This window comes from Crinia signifera, chromosome 1 (genome assembly GCF_055691185.1).
Source record: "Crinia signifera chromosome 1, ASM5569118v1, whole genome shotgun sequence".
NCBI classification, from domain to species: Eukaryota; Metazoa; Chordata; class Amphibia; order Anura; family Myobatrachidae; genus Crinia; species Crinia signifera.
In genome coordinates, this window is record NC_139217.1 from 354,896,051 (window position 1) to 354,909,338 (window position 13,288).

The following is a 13,288-nucleotide window of genomic DNA, read 5'->3' on the forward strand; positions in this document are numbered from 1 at the left end:
AGTCTAGGAAAGTAGCACAATAGACTGGAACTTACCACAATATATGGAAAAGAAATTCCCAGAATAAACAGTCCTAACCATGCGAAAACTCCAAAGATAACAAAGGCTGGAACACGAGGAGCCTGTCCAAACATTTCAACACAAGTGGATATCATGGCGCCAGCTGTGGATGAAATGAATACATGGAACCATGAAACCATAAAACCAAGGAAAATATAAACTTAAACAAAAAGGTTCCTTTACGAACTTTAAGAACTTTTTTATGTTAAAAAATGTAAAGTGATCAACGTTTTAAGACCACATTGATAATGCTAAGTGAGACATCCCTGAAAACATCGGCTTTTGGTAGGAACCCACATATATTAAGTACCACAAATTGTAAGTACCACCTGGATCCCACTGCTGCTACCTAAAATCATTAAAGCCGCATTCATAGGTTTCTGTGCAGGCTGTTGAAATTGTAATTTTACCTTTACATTCTGGTTCTGCTACTCAATGCTATCTGAATTTACCGGGCAATGGTCGCTCGCACATGTGTGATCTGGTGACCACTCATGTGCATTAGTGTAGCCAGGGCCTGAACCTGAAAGTAAAGTGGTCGCATTAGCAATCACTATCATAGACCCTGTTGTTGCAATGCAAGGACAGGGTCTCCAATAGTGATTACCATTGTGACCACTTTGCAAGTATAATGTATTTATCCAAGAGCAAATTCATTTCTCTTTGCTGCGATAATAAACATGTCCCTAAAGGAAAAAAAAAACACGCAATACAAAACAATACATGAAGAGATGCGATATGCTCACCTGGCCCAGCCCCAAACAGAAAAACAAATATAAATGTAAGGCCAACACTACAGTATGGCATCCAGAAGAATGTATCCTATTAGATACAAGAATAAAAAACATTACATAGCTAATATTAAATAGACATCAATGCCCAGTTTTGAGGTAATTTTCTAAATTTTGACAAAAAATTTTGATAATTTGAGATGATTATTGGAACAGAACATATTAACTCAGAGGTTTGAACTTTTGTACATGGCAACTTTTGGGCACTAAGGCCAAACTCCATCGTCACTTTTGTGTTTTTCACCCACCCTACTCTACAATGTGGCATGTGTACTTTGTCAGTTCTCCAGGATTGAATGCCAGTACCATAGTGCAATAGTTACTTTAAATGTAAGTATAAACTGGATAGTTTCTCAGTCTTCGTTGATTCGTTTCTCCTGGTTCAACAAGTTGAGATCATTAGTGTTTATTGGCAAAATGTATGCTTTTTCATGTATATACAGTATGTCTGTAGTATGGATGGATGGATGCATGTATGAGCATTCAATTTATGGCAAAAAACTGATTACTCAATAAATAGAAATATCTCTTTGTAATCCCATTCTGAAGATATTGTGAATAACATAGAAGTACCTATAATATAAGCAGAACTACTGTACCTGCATGGAGAGTGTGACTGTTAGAAGTCCTAGAGTCAAAGCCATAAAACCATAACCTCCCAAAATCAGAATCTTCCTTCCAAAGCGATCAATAAGTAAACTCTGTCACACAAAAACATAATATTTTACTGTTTAATCTTATTTTATATTTATGAATCCATAACCAAAGTATTTTTATTACATTTATGTCTAACTACAGTATATCCAACTAAACCATTGTTCAAGAAATCATATTGTTTTTATAAACCCTTTGAGTGCCAAGTGAATTTGTCAAAACAGGTGTGAAAGGAAACATTTTTATTCATCATGATGACTTGTAATGTTTATCTTATATAGGAAATCTAAACTTTTTTTTCACAACATTTTTTATTTCAATTTATATTATAAATGTGAGCGATGCTGGCATTTTCAGTGAATATTTTGAACATCTCTCACAGATATGTTGGCACTCAAGGGTTAATAGCTCCTTACTAAACTCTTAAATATTCCCACAGACTTAAAATGTACATATCAAATTGAAGAAATAGGTTAGCTATTGTGTTGTCCAAATGATTAATAAGTACCAGAAGAAAAACAAAATACATGTTATCTCAGGGTTGCCTACCCTCCCGGATTGGCCGGGAGGGTCCCCGAAATCGGGTCCCCCTCCCAGCCCCCGGGAAAGGTGGGCAATCTTCCCGGATTCTGCCTCACCCTCCCGGCCGCATCGTTTAATTACCGCGATTCGATGCTATTCGCCGGGAGGCGGCGGGGCTAAATATGCAAATAGCATCATTTAGCCACACCCCTACGTGAGGCCACGCAAATCGGGGGGATTTACAGGGCTGGGGGTGGGGCTTGATGATGTCTACATCAGGCCCCCCCCCACACGTGATGCTGACAGACTCCTCTCCAGGCTTCTCCCAGAGAGGAGAATTTTAAAGTAGGCAAGTATGTTTTATCTGGTGAGTGCCAATGTTGCTGTGAGAGATGGGCAAAATATCTGCTAAAAATGCCAGGGCCGTAGTTGAGGAATATGAATCACTTTTAGTTATTGCCGGCAAATGATCTGAAGTCAATTAATTGAAGTTTTGTTAAATATTGCGACCAAAAAACAACAGTCACTGTGAGCGAGGCAGATATTTCGCACATCTCTCAGGCACTCAAAGGGTTAATCATTTAAATAAGTTTAATTTACTTCTAACAGGCACCCACTGAATTCCTGACTTAACATTTATCCAGATACAATGGGGCCTCGCTGGGAGCAGCTTTTAAATGGAACAAGCTACGATAAATACTAATAGGTACACCATTTACGGGAGGCAGCAAGGACGGAGTAATGGTTAGCATTACTGCCTCACAGCACTGAGGTCATGGGATCGATTCCCACCATGGCTCTAAATGTGTGGGGTTTGTATATTCTCCCCGTGCCTGTGTGGGTTTACTCTGGGTACTCAGATTTCCTCCCACAATCCAAAAATATACTGGTAGGTTAATTGGCTCCCAACAAAATTAACCCTAGAATGTCGCTGTGTGCGTGTATATGTGGTAGGGAATATAGATTGTAAGCTCCACTGGGGCAGGGACTGATGTGAATGTTCAAATATTCTCTGTAAAACGCTGCAGAATATGTGTGCGCTATATAAATAACTGGTAATAAATAAAAAAAGTAATTAAAGCTGGCTAGAATTGAAACATAAATAAAATTGGTAACCAATAGGAGAGTAGGTAGATTTTTTCCTTTAGAGGTACACAGGCGCATTCATTACTGGCTGACATTTTAGAAAATCTACAGATTGTGCTAAATATTTCAGTTGTTATACAGAGGAACTCTTTATTCTTGACAACTGCATTTTGGCTGTGGGTGCTAAGGACATTTTGTGGCAACATAATAATAATAATAATACAGTCAAGAACAGGGATGAGGAACCTTGGCTCCTCAGATGTTGTTGATCTACACATCCCAGCATGCCCTGCAACAATTTTACCATGGCCAAACTACAAAACTGTAGCAGGGCATGATTGGATGTGTAGTTCAACAACAGCCAAGGTTTCTCATTCCTGGTCTAGAGGGTAGTACATACAGGACAGAAAAGACAGAGTGACAGAATGGCAATGCTTAAGCAGCTTTCAGTTAGAAACTTACACATATCATGGAGGAAACAAATTCAAAACTCCCAACTCCCAAAGAAACATACGCAATCCTATCCTCAGGGAAGCCGGCAGCACGAAACACGTCATATGAGTAGAAGTAAATCTGTTGGGTCATGTAGAGATACACAATTTAGTATTACAGTACAAGGATTTAGTCACAAGTATATTTTATATCCTATATAATAAGTTGAAGTGTGTGTGTGCGTATCTGTCGCATTGCGGAAACACAGTGGCACTCAGAGCCACCAAATTCTGCAACAATTTGGTGGCTTTGGACCCGGTGGTGTGCACCTCATTTTTGGAAACTTTCACTTAGAAATGTAAAAAAACACCAAGGTTCAATTTGCCTTGATCGTTGATCTGGAAAAAAGATCGATGATCTGGAAAAAAAGAACGATGATCTAGAAAAAAGATCGATGATCTGGAAAAAAGATCAATGATCTGGAGACAAGATGGATGATCTTGGAAACAGATGTCGAGGGAATGCAGTATGAATGCAAACACATTCTAACATTATGATGGAGGCTTTAACAATTAGGAATAACTGAGGATATACACTTCACACACACGTACACATTGTGTACACACACACACACACCACACACACACACACACAGTACACCACATATGCACACACAGTACACCACACACACATATATACGTAGCCAGGGCCAAAACTAGGGTTTCTGGCACCCGGGGCAAGGCAGTCATTTGGTGCCCTCCCACAGTCAGCCTCTGGAGGGCACCAAATGACTGCCTTGCAAGAGGGAGAAGACGGCTGTCCAGCTCACCTACCTCAAAAAGCCTTACACTAGAACTGCCTGGTCTCCCTGGCTTGTATGCGTGTATGTGTGACAGCCGGGCATAGAATGGAGGGCTGCTGCAGCCCGGCTGTCTTCAGAGAGGGTCTGCTGCTACTTGAAATCTCGCACCAAGTCATGAGCCAACCGATTGGCTGGTGACCAGGCGCAAGATTTCAAATAGCAGCAGACAGCTGGGCTGCGGCAGCCCTCCGCTCTCTGCCCGGCTGTCACACATACTGTACACGCACAGAGGCTGGGAGACCAGGTATTTCTCGTGTGGAGCTTTTTGAGGTAGGCAAGCTGGACAGTCATCTTCTTCTCGCTGAGGCAGTCAGTATCCCGCTGAGCCTGAGACAATGACTGCCTCAGAACAATAACTATGTGCCCCCCCCAACCAGCTTCCAGGGTGCATGACCCCCTAGCTCCCTCCATAGTTACGACCTTAACTTAGCGCACCTAACACATTTACACATTGGACAGATACACAAAACACAACACACATAACACACCACTCACAGTACAACACACACCCACATTGACTACAACACACACCCCAAAACAGTACAACACACACAAACACACAGAATAGTAAAAAAAAAGGTGGTTATACATTTTAGGAGATCTAGGAAATCCACCATTAGACCACTATTTTTAAATGGTGAAGAGGTGGAATGAAATGTAGTGTGTGACCTGTGAGTACTTCTTTCCTTTTTTTATGGAATTTAACTTATGCATTTATTTTAATGTTGTTGTGACAATAAAAATGATTTGATTTTCATTTGAGAACATACACACTTAAACATTGCACAAATACACAAACACACAACACACAAACTTAAACATTGCACAGATACACAAACACACAACACACACACTTAAACATTGCACAGATACACACGGCACACTACACACACCACACACAGAATATAACACACACCCACATACACTATAACCAGTGGCGTAACTATTGAAAATTCAAAGCATAAATACAAATCATAAATGCATCATAGGTGCTAAGTCTTAGCAGTGGATGTGGAATTCATCAACACAAAAGAAGCTATCAAGTCAGGAGTAGTGTGCTTCAAACAACCACACCTGATTTCATTGCTGTCATTGAGTATCAACACATTCTAACATTATGGAGGAGGTTTTAACAAATTACAATCTTGGGCCTTTGGCACAGCATAAGATGAATTTTACAACAATTTTGGAAATTTAAAAACCCCCAAGAATTTCCTGTGCAATGCCGGGATGAATAATTAACATCCAGCGCTGCATAGCATTCACTGAGGGATATTTAATTACATTTTACAAAGGTGCTATAAAAACAGAGCAACCAACAAGCACAGGTCTACATTTCTGATTCGGAAATGAATCAGTAAAATGGCATATGCCTTAAGCTAAATACAAGCTGATCCCGCCACTCGGTGAGAACATGAGATGGCATTGAATAGCCAGTCTATGTCCTCCATGATTAGGGAACATTAATGTGGTTAGATTAGACAGTTCCATAAAAATAATACTCAACTGCACTGGCACCACTAAGTTGCATGCTAAGGATCATGCCAGCCATGACATAGAGTTGCCAGCGATTGGATTGGTCCTGTATCAGCTCCAAGACACCCATACTTCTACCCTTCTTTCCTGCACTTTGCTCTTTCATTATTTCATCAATTGTGGCTTGGTGGTCTCTGTCTCCCCACAATTGCTTCAGAGCTAGAAAACAAGAAATAAGAAATAAGTAAACATGGGAACTGAAGTTTCTATAATAAGTGGGAAACCAGGTTTCTTTCTCACTTTGGGCCAGACGTATCAAGCTTCAAAAAGTGAAAAAATGGAGAGTGATAAACAGCCAGCCAATCAGCTCCTAACTCACAGGTAGAAGCTGATTGGCTGGTTGTTTATCACTCTCCACTGTATCACTTTTTGGAGCTTGATACATCTGGCCTTTTAGCATTGAACATTTTAAGGATGGCATAAATATTATAGACAACCATAGTAAAGTTTCCCTGTAATAGCTGCTGTGTGAAATGTACTAATGAAATGTAGTTAAAGCCCACTTTTGGGGCATTTTACCGCATTACGAATGCTTTAAAGCACGTCCAGCAGGGATCTGTTGCAGAGCGTCTACAGACTCAGCAAGCAGGATTGTAGCATCTAAAGACAGCTTGGGCATCCCAGTTCTTGCACATTCACGTGCACACTTGTACTCTAGTAGCATTAGCATAAAGTGACTATGGCAGCAGATGCTAAGGTGGCCCCTACAACATACAGTCATCTATGTTATCAATCTGAATGTGACTAGTTATCAAAATGTGCATGGGTAAACCAGTGGCGGATTTAGGGGGGATGGGGGGGGGGGGGCACCCGGACATGTGCCCCCCCCCCCCCCCTCCCTGTCGTTTCCATAATTTTTCTGTTCCCCTCCTCTCTTAATGCTGTTGAGGATGCAGAAAAGGAGGAGCAGACGATGTAACCCTCTGCTGCCCGGCGCTCCCTCCACGTAACCCGATACCAGTGGCGTAACAATAACCCCGCAGACCCCGCGGTGGCAGGGAGGCACTGTGTAAGTGTGGGCGCCGGGGGTCTGTGGGGCTATTGTAACACCGCTGCCGTCTGCTGGGACCTGCCGCATCTGTGGCCAGGACCCTCAGATTTACTTGTCTGCAGTCCTGGCTCCTCCTGCTAATGAAAATGGACCATCACAAAATATCCGACCCCATACAGCAGACAGTTTTTGAGAATGCTAGAGGAGGGACCCACTGCCTCATCCTCCATGGGAGCCGCAGCCTCCGTGGGACCCACCGCCTCATCCTCCTCCATGGGACCCACCTCAGCCTCCTCCACGGGACCCGATGCTGCCCGGCACTGACCATCGGAACCCCTGTCCTGCTGCCTTAGGTACACCTCTTATTATATTTAAATGTGAAGACGGGTAGGGTGCAGTGTTCCATACAACACGTCTGGGTGGGGGGACACATATACCTGTCTCAACGCTCTCCTCTAACTTTCCCCCATTATTCTCTATCTCTCTTTTCTCCCTCTCTCTTCCCCACTCTCTCTTTGCGCTCTCCTCTCGCTCTACCTCTTCTCTCTCTGCCTTCCTGTCTCTCTCTCTCCCTCTCCCTGCATCTCCTCTCTCCCTTCACTCTCTCTCTGCCTCTCCTTCTCTCTCTCTGCCTGTCCTCTCTTTCTGCCTCTCGTTCTCTCTCTCTCTCTCTGCCTACCCTTCTCTCTTTCTGCTTCTACTTCTCTCTCTCTCTCTCTCTCTGCATCTACTCTCTGTCTATATCGTCTCTCTCTCTGCCTCTCTTCTACCTACTTTTCTCTCTCTGCCTCCCCTTCCCTCTCTCTCTGCCTCTCCTCCTCCCCTTCTCTCTCTCTCTGCCCCCATCCCCCGCCATCTCGCTGCATCTCCTTCTCTCTCTGCCTCTCTTCTCTCTCTGCCTCCTCTTAGCTCTCTCTCTGCCTCCCCTTCAGTCTCTCTGCCTTTCCTCTCTCTCTGCCTCCCTTCTCTCTCTGCCTGCCCTTCTCTCTCCCTCTGCATTCCCTTCTCTCTCTGTGCTCTCTGCTCTTGTTCTCTCCCTCTGCTCCACTTCTCACTCCACTCTCTGGGGTCAACTATATTTGTCAGCCAAAAAGTATGAGAAATGATAATGGAAGGCCACAATATTCCATCAGAAGAATAGTTATGATATACAAGACTCTTTTCACCCAAGTATTTGCAATCTACCATTAGTCACAGCTCTTATTTTGTCCTTCCTGTGGCAGCTGCATGCAAGTTTATATCTTGTTAGAAAGCAATGGGCTCCTGCACTGTCTACTAACTGTGCATACATGCTGGGATCTAGGACCTATGGAGTTCTGTCTTCCGATCTGATGTACTGCAAGAGTCTTCATGCTTAGCTCCAGAGAGACGTGCATAAATCTGTCCCAGCACAGCTACCAGTTTGCAGTGTACATGCACTGGCTATTGAGCTATGTGAAACATCTCTGAGCTCCATCCATCACCCTTGTGTATAGTAGATACAGCTGTCCCTGTTATATTTACATAAATTAATGCCACTGGTTAAGTAACTGGGCTGTTTATAGCTTCAGTCATCCTCTGGTTTGTGCCTATATAACTCTAAATATAACTGTACCTTCCAACTGTGCCTATTTTAGGGGGACACAGTCCTGTTTTTCTAGACACTAACTCACCATCTCACATGGACATCTATTCCATGGAGAGTGAGACTGGGCCATGGGCAGAAGCTCCAAGAGCACTGAGCATGCCCCTGTGGAGAGGTGGTGGAACTCATTTCCCTCTGTCACCTAATCCCCCCACTCCTTCTCCCCCCGTTTAGTTAGACCCAGGGCTATTGGTGGGGTTTTTTGCACCCCCCTGCAAACTATAATGTTTTTCTTTTAGAATTACTGTGCTGTGCACCTTACCAGTACAGGTGGTGGAACTCAGTTCCATCATGCCCCCCCCCCCCCTTTAATCCCTGCCCCCAGCATGATGAAAATCAGGGGCTTGGCTCATTGTTGTGCCATTTCCTACAAAGCGCCCCCCCCTTACACATGGCCATGCCCCCTTTTTGGCCATGCATATCTTCTACATGTGACAGGGTCCCAAGTGACATTATTAAGAAGCTGGAAGGTATGAAATAACTACAGTATACCTGCTCACACATTTGAGAAAACATATCTTACCTTTTAGACAACCATCTTTGTCACCCTTTTTCAACAGTAGGTATGTAGGGGTTTCTGGGACGAAGGGCATGGTAACCAGCTGAAGCAAAGCTATAATTCCACTTAAGAGCAGAACCTGAGGCCACAGAACTTCTGTTCCAAATAACTCTCTGAAGAAGAGATGTCACATAACACCACATATTTATTGTGACCGAGAAACACATTTGCAATAAAACAAGTAAAGTATAAATGTTGTCAATTGTGTTATCATGTGACACTTAAAACAACTCTCAAAAACAAGTATTACTAGGTATAATATCAGTTACCTGAGTCCCACAATCTGACCACACAGTTTTCCCAAGCTAACAGATATGGGCCCAGTGACATTGATGAAGCCGCGTAGTTTTGGAGGTGCACATTCTCCAAGATACTGGGCATGAATATTAATTCCCAAACCTGAGAGGAACATATAGGAGACAATAAATGGTACAATGATACAGTAAAGGTAAAAATAATTACAGGTAAAATCACATTATTATTGTACTGTGTGTGCAGTTGTTTTCTAAATATTTGTATAAATGTGATGCTTCAGGATACCAGTGCTGGTAGCTGAACTGTCGGCAGCAGAGGATGCAGAGTGGGGGGAACACCTCTCCTGCCTGGCACTTCCCCGTGCTGCCGACTATAGGTGTGTTCCAGTGGTTCAGCACCGCTGGCACACACCTACGGCTATGATCGGATGCGATACATCGCGAGTGCTAAAAAAAAGCCATTGCGATGTACAGTGATGCCTTTGATTCCAAAAGATCATATGTCCTGCGAGGACCGATCCGATGCACACGGGAACTCGCATTGGTTCAGATTGGATGTCCGATTTGGCCATTTTTCATCTGCTATATTGGCCCGATCAATCAAGAACCAATGAAAACAGGCCAAATCGGACCTGTGTATGGGCACCATAACACTTTCAACCTAAATTGTAGTGCATTTAGCATATTCTGAGTACAATCAATGACTCCCAGGACAATAAGTAGTCCTGAGTGGGCCCTGGTGGTGGTGGTGGTGGTGTGTGCTAGGCGTCGCTGCCCTGACACTCACTAACTATTACATAGGGTGAGTTGTCTGTTTATCAGTAAAAGCATCTGGAGGATCAATTGTATCACAGCTTGATTGAATGAGGCTGGATTTAAAAACATGATAAACAATCTAAACAATCCTAATGTTGTAGGCTGTGAACGTTTATCAAACCTTAAATACAATCATCAAACCAGTTATTTGGTGAACTAGTTTGCGGAATTATCATGCAGTGCAGACTGCCACCAAGAGTGAGGGGGCGAGTACTAATTACCTAGCTTGTTGGAGAGGCCTAGTGGGGGCCCACCTCCCAACCCTGAGTAAACTTACCTTGCACCAGCAAGCGCGTTTCTCCTCATTTTCCCAGTGACCTCTTTGTGTATGATTGCACTGTACAATGCAAGCAAAGACGCTGGCACTATACCAGAGACTTCACTTTCTAATATGCACAATCTTCCTAAATATTACTGAAAGACGACATGGTCGAGGAGGAGGGTTTTGCTTGCCAGAGCCAGGTAAGATACTGATCTCCCCCTGAACACCTGCATCTGGCTGCTGGGTATGTATATATGCTTTGGGGGGTTTTCTGAGAGAGAAAACATAACCACGCTCCAATTATGGCATGCCCCCATACAGTACCCAGGACCTAGAAAACCTCTCTAATGACTATGTATTATTATTATTATTTTATTTATAAGGCGCCACAAGTGTTTTGCAGCGCCGTACAAAGGAACAATACAGGGAGACAAAACTTGGCATAACATTGAATAAATATCAAAAATACAGTACAAATACAGAGCGCCACAGTTCAGTACACAGATTATGTATACTTTTTTCTGTTAGTTTGCAAAAGTATATGGAGGTCTCCACTACTGTAAACAACATAATCTGATTAGATAGATAGATAGATAGATAGATAGATAGATAGATAGATAGAAAAAGAAAAAAGAATATCAGTGCGCAATGTAATAGTACCACCTAAAGCAAACAAAGCTTATAAGGCAATACTATAGACAAATATAAAATATGGATACATTTATTAAAATTCATAAAAATAGTTTAGTAATAAATTAGGTACTTGTGTAGTTTCACGGCGGCAGTAAGATAGTCAGCGTAGTGTCCCTGTCAGTATCAGCACGTTCCCGCATGTTCGCGGCTAGCCGGAGCTTATGTAGTTAGCGTAGTCAATCAGCGTTACGCAGTTAGCGTAGTCAATCAGCGCTTATTACGTTGTGTGGGAACCATTGACCATTTTAATCTGCCTGACATGACAGGTGTGAATGTGTTCCTGAAACACCCCCACTATTCACGCCAGCCTGAAGCGTGGCAAGCGTAGCGAGCCCTGCGAGGGGACACGTGATGCATCCTCCCAACCCGTTCATACCCCCACTATCCATGTCGGCGTGAAGTTGATTTTATAAAGTGTGGTGAGAGCAGTGAGCCACCGAGCCCGAAGCGTGGTGAGCGCAGTGACCCTGCGAAGGGACGCGGAATACACGTCAAGTAATCAGCTTCGGACTCGGTGGCTGCCACCGTGAAACTACACAAGTACCATCAATTCTTGGTAAATCACATAGAATTCAACAATTGCAGATTACATTTTTTAAGTAATGCACGATTCAGACTGATGAAACCGATAAACCAACGCGTTTCATCCAAAGACTTCTTCAAGGGTGTGGCTCAATAATGTCAGATATTGGTCATTACTAAGGAGTAACAGATTAGTTCACAGACTTTCTCATGGTGAAAAAATAGTAAATCTAAACATTAAGTAAGCTCATTACCAGAATATACCTACTTTTGGAAGCAAGCTGGAAGGACCATTGGCCGGGTCTATTAGAACTCCTTGATTCTATACCTCCAATTGAAGTATTTATTCTGGTAATGAGCATACTTGAAATAGATGTTTTGATTTACTATTTTTTTCACCATGAGAAAGTCCGAGAAGTAATCTGCTACTCCATAGTAACAACCAATATCTGACATTATTGAGCCACACCCCTAAAGAAGTCTTCAGACAGAATATGTTGGGTTTATTGTTTTCATCAGTCTCAATCATACCAAACTGTAATCTGCAATTGTGGAATGATCTACCATCTGTCATCTATTATTCGTGGACTATTTTTATAACCTTTATTAAATGTATCCATTTTTTATATTTGTCTATATTATTGCCTTATAAGCTTTGTTTTCTTTAGATGGTACTATTATATTGCACACTCTAATATTATTTTCTTTATATATATATATATATATATATATATATATATATATATATATATATATATATATATATATATATATACACTGTTTATATTTTCTTGAAATAAGTATCTCCATTTGCAGCATTTGACTTTTCACAAACCTGAATAAAAGCCACAAAGGAAGCGTCCAACCATAACCATTTCGAAATTCCCAGCAGTCTGGCTGAGACTCATGAGCAGAGTGCTGACCATTGGCAGTATTGAAATACATAACTGACAATTCTTCCTGTAATGGATATAACAGCCAATTACTTAGCCAACACTACATTGGTGGTTGGAAAGAGGCGGCAAAGTGATTGTTCATTAACACAATGCTTTTTCTACAACTTGTGAAAACTTTAGAGACAAGGAACACACGCCTTGGGTGCGGGGGCAAAATCACTCGAAGGATGCCGTCCAGAAACTCGCAGATGTAAGACACCTCTCTGGTGTCTTACATTTGCGAGCACCCTATGCGAGAGGCGGATGGGCAGCTGGCATCCGCTGGCACCAGCTGCTCCCCCCCCCCCTCCGCGCACCTGCGTCATGGGCGAACTACCATAGGAACACCGAGCATTTTCATGTGAACGACCATGAAACATTTGGCATTCCCATGGGCAGGACTCCTTGTGGCGGCCCTCCATCCGTACTGCCAGGTGCGAACAGGATGTGAACAAGCAGTTAACCGGGACTGCCCGCAACAAGAATCTGCACATGCGCATAAATGCACATGTGCAGACACTCAACATTGCTCCCACGTGCGAATGCGCGTGGGAGCGAACAATCCAGAATAAGTGCCTAAATCCACATGTGTGGGTGAGGTATACTTAGGATTGCCGTAATGTCCCTTTTAACCTTAGAACATATATAAAGGGTATATTTAATAATGTTCGATTTTGTTATGAAATTTT

The 13,288-nt window shown here is 42.7% G+C and overlaps 1 protein-coding gene across 1 annotated transcript in view; it reads right to left on the minus strand.

Annotated features, from left to right (window-relative positions):
* Positions 1 to 13,288, minus strand: part of LOC146008904 (solute carrier family 2, facilitated glucose transporter member 11-like) — a 28,053-nt gene that overhangs the window by 4,727 nt on the left and 10,038 nt on the right. The window contains exons 4-11 of the mRNA XM_083148714.1: positions 12,500 to 12,624; positions 9,387 to 9,516; positions 9,082 to 9,230; positions 5,915 to 6,102; positions 3,576 to 3,686; positions 1,451 to 1,552; positions 807 to 882; positions 36 to 163 (exon numbers count right to left, since the gene is read on the minus strand). Coding sequence (XP_083004840.1) covers positions 36 to 163; positions 807 to 882; positions 1,451 to 1,552; positions 3,576 to 3,686; positions 5,915 to 6,102; positions 9,082 to 9,230; positions 9,387 to 9,516; positions 12,500 to 12,624 — 1,009 coding nt within the window. The remainder of the gene's footprint in view (positions 1 to 35; positions 164 to 806; positions 883 to 1,450; positions 1,553 to 3,575; positions 3,687 to 5,914; positions 6,103 to 9,081; positions 9,231 to 9,386; positions 9,517 to 12,499; positions 12,625 to 13,288) is intronic.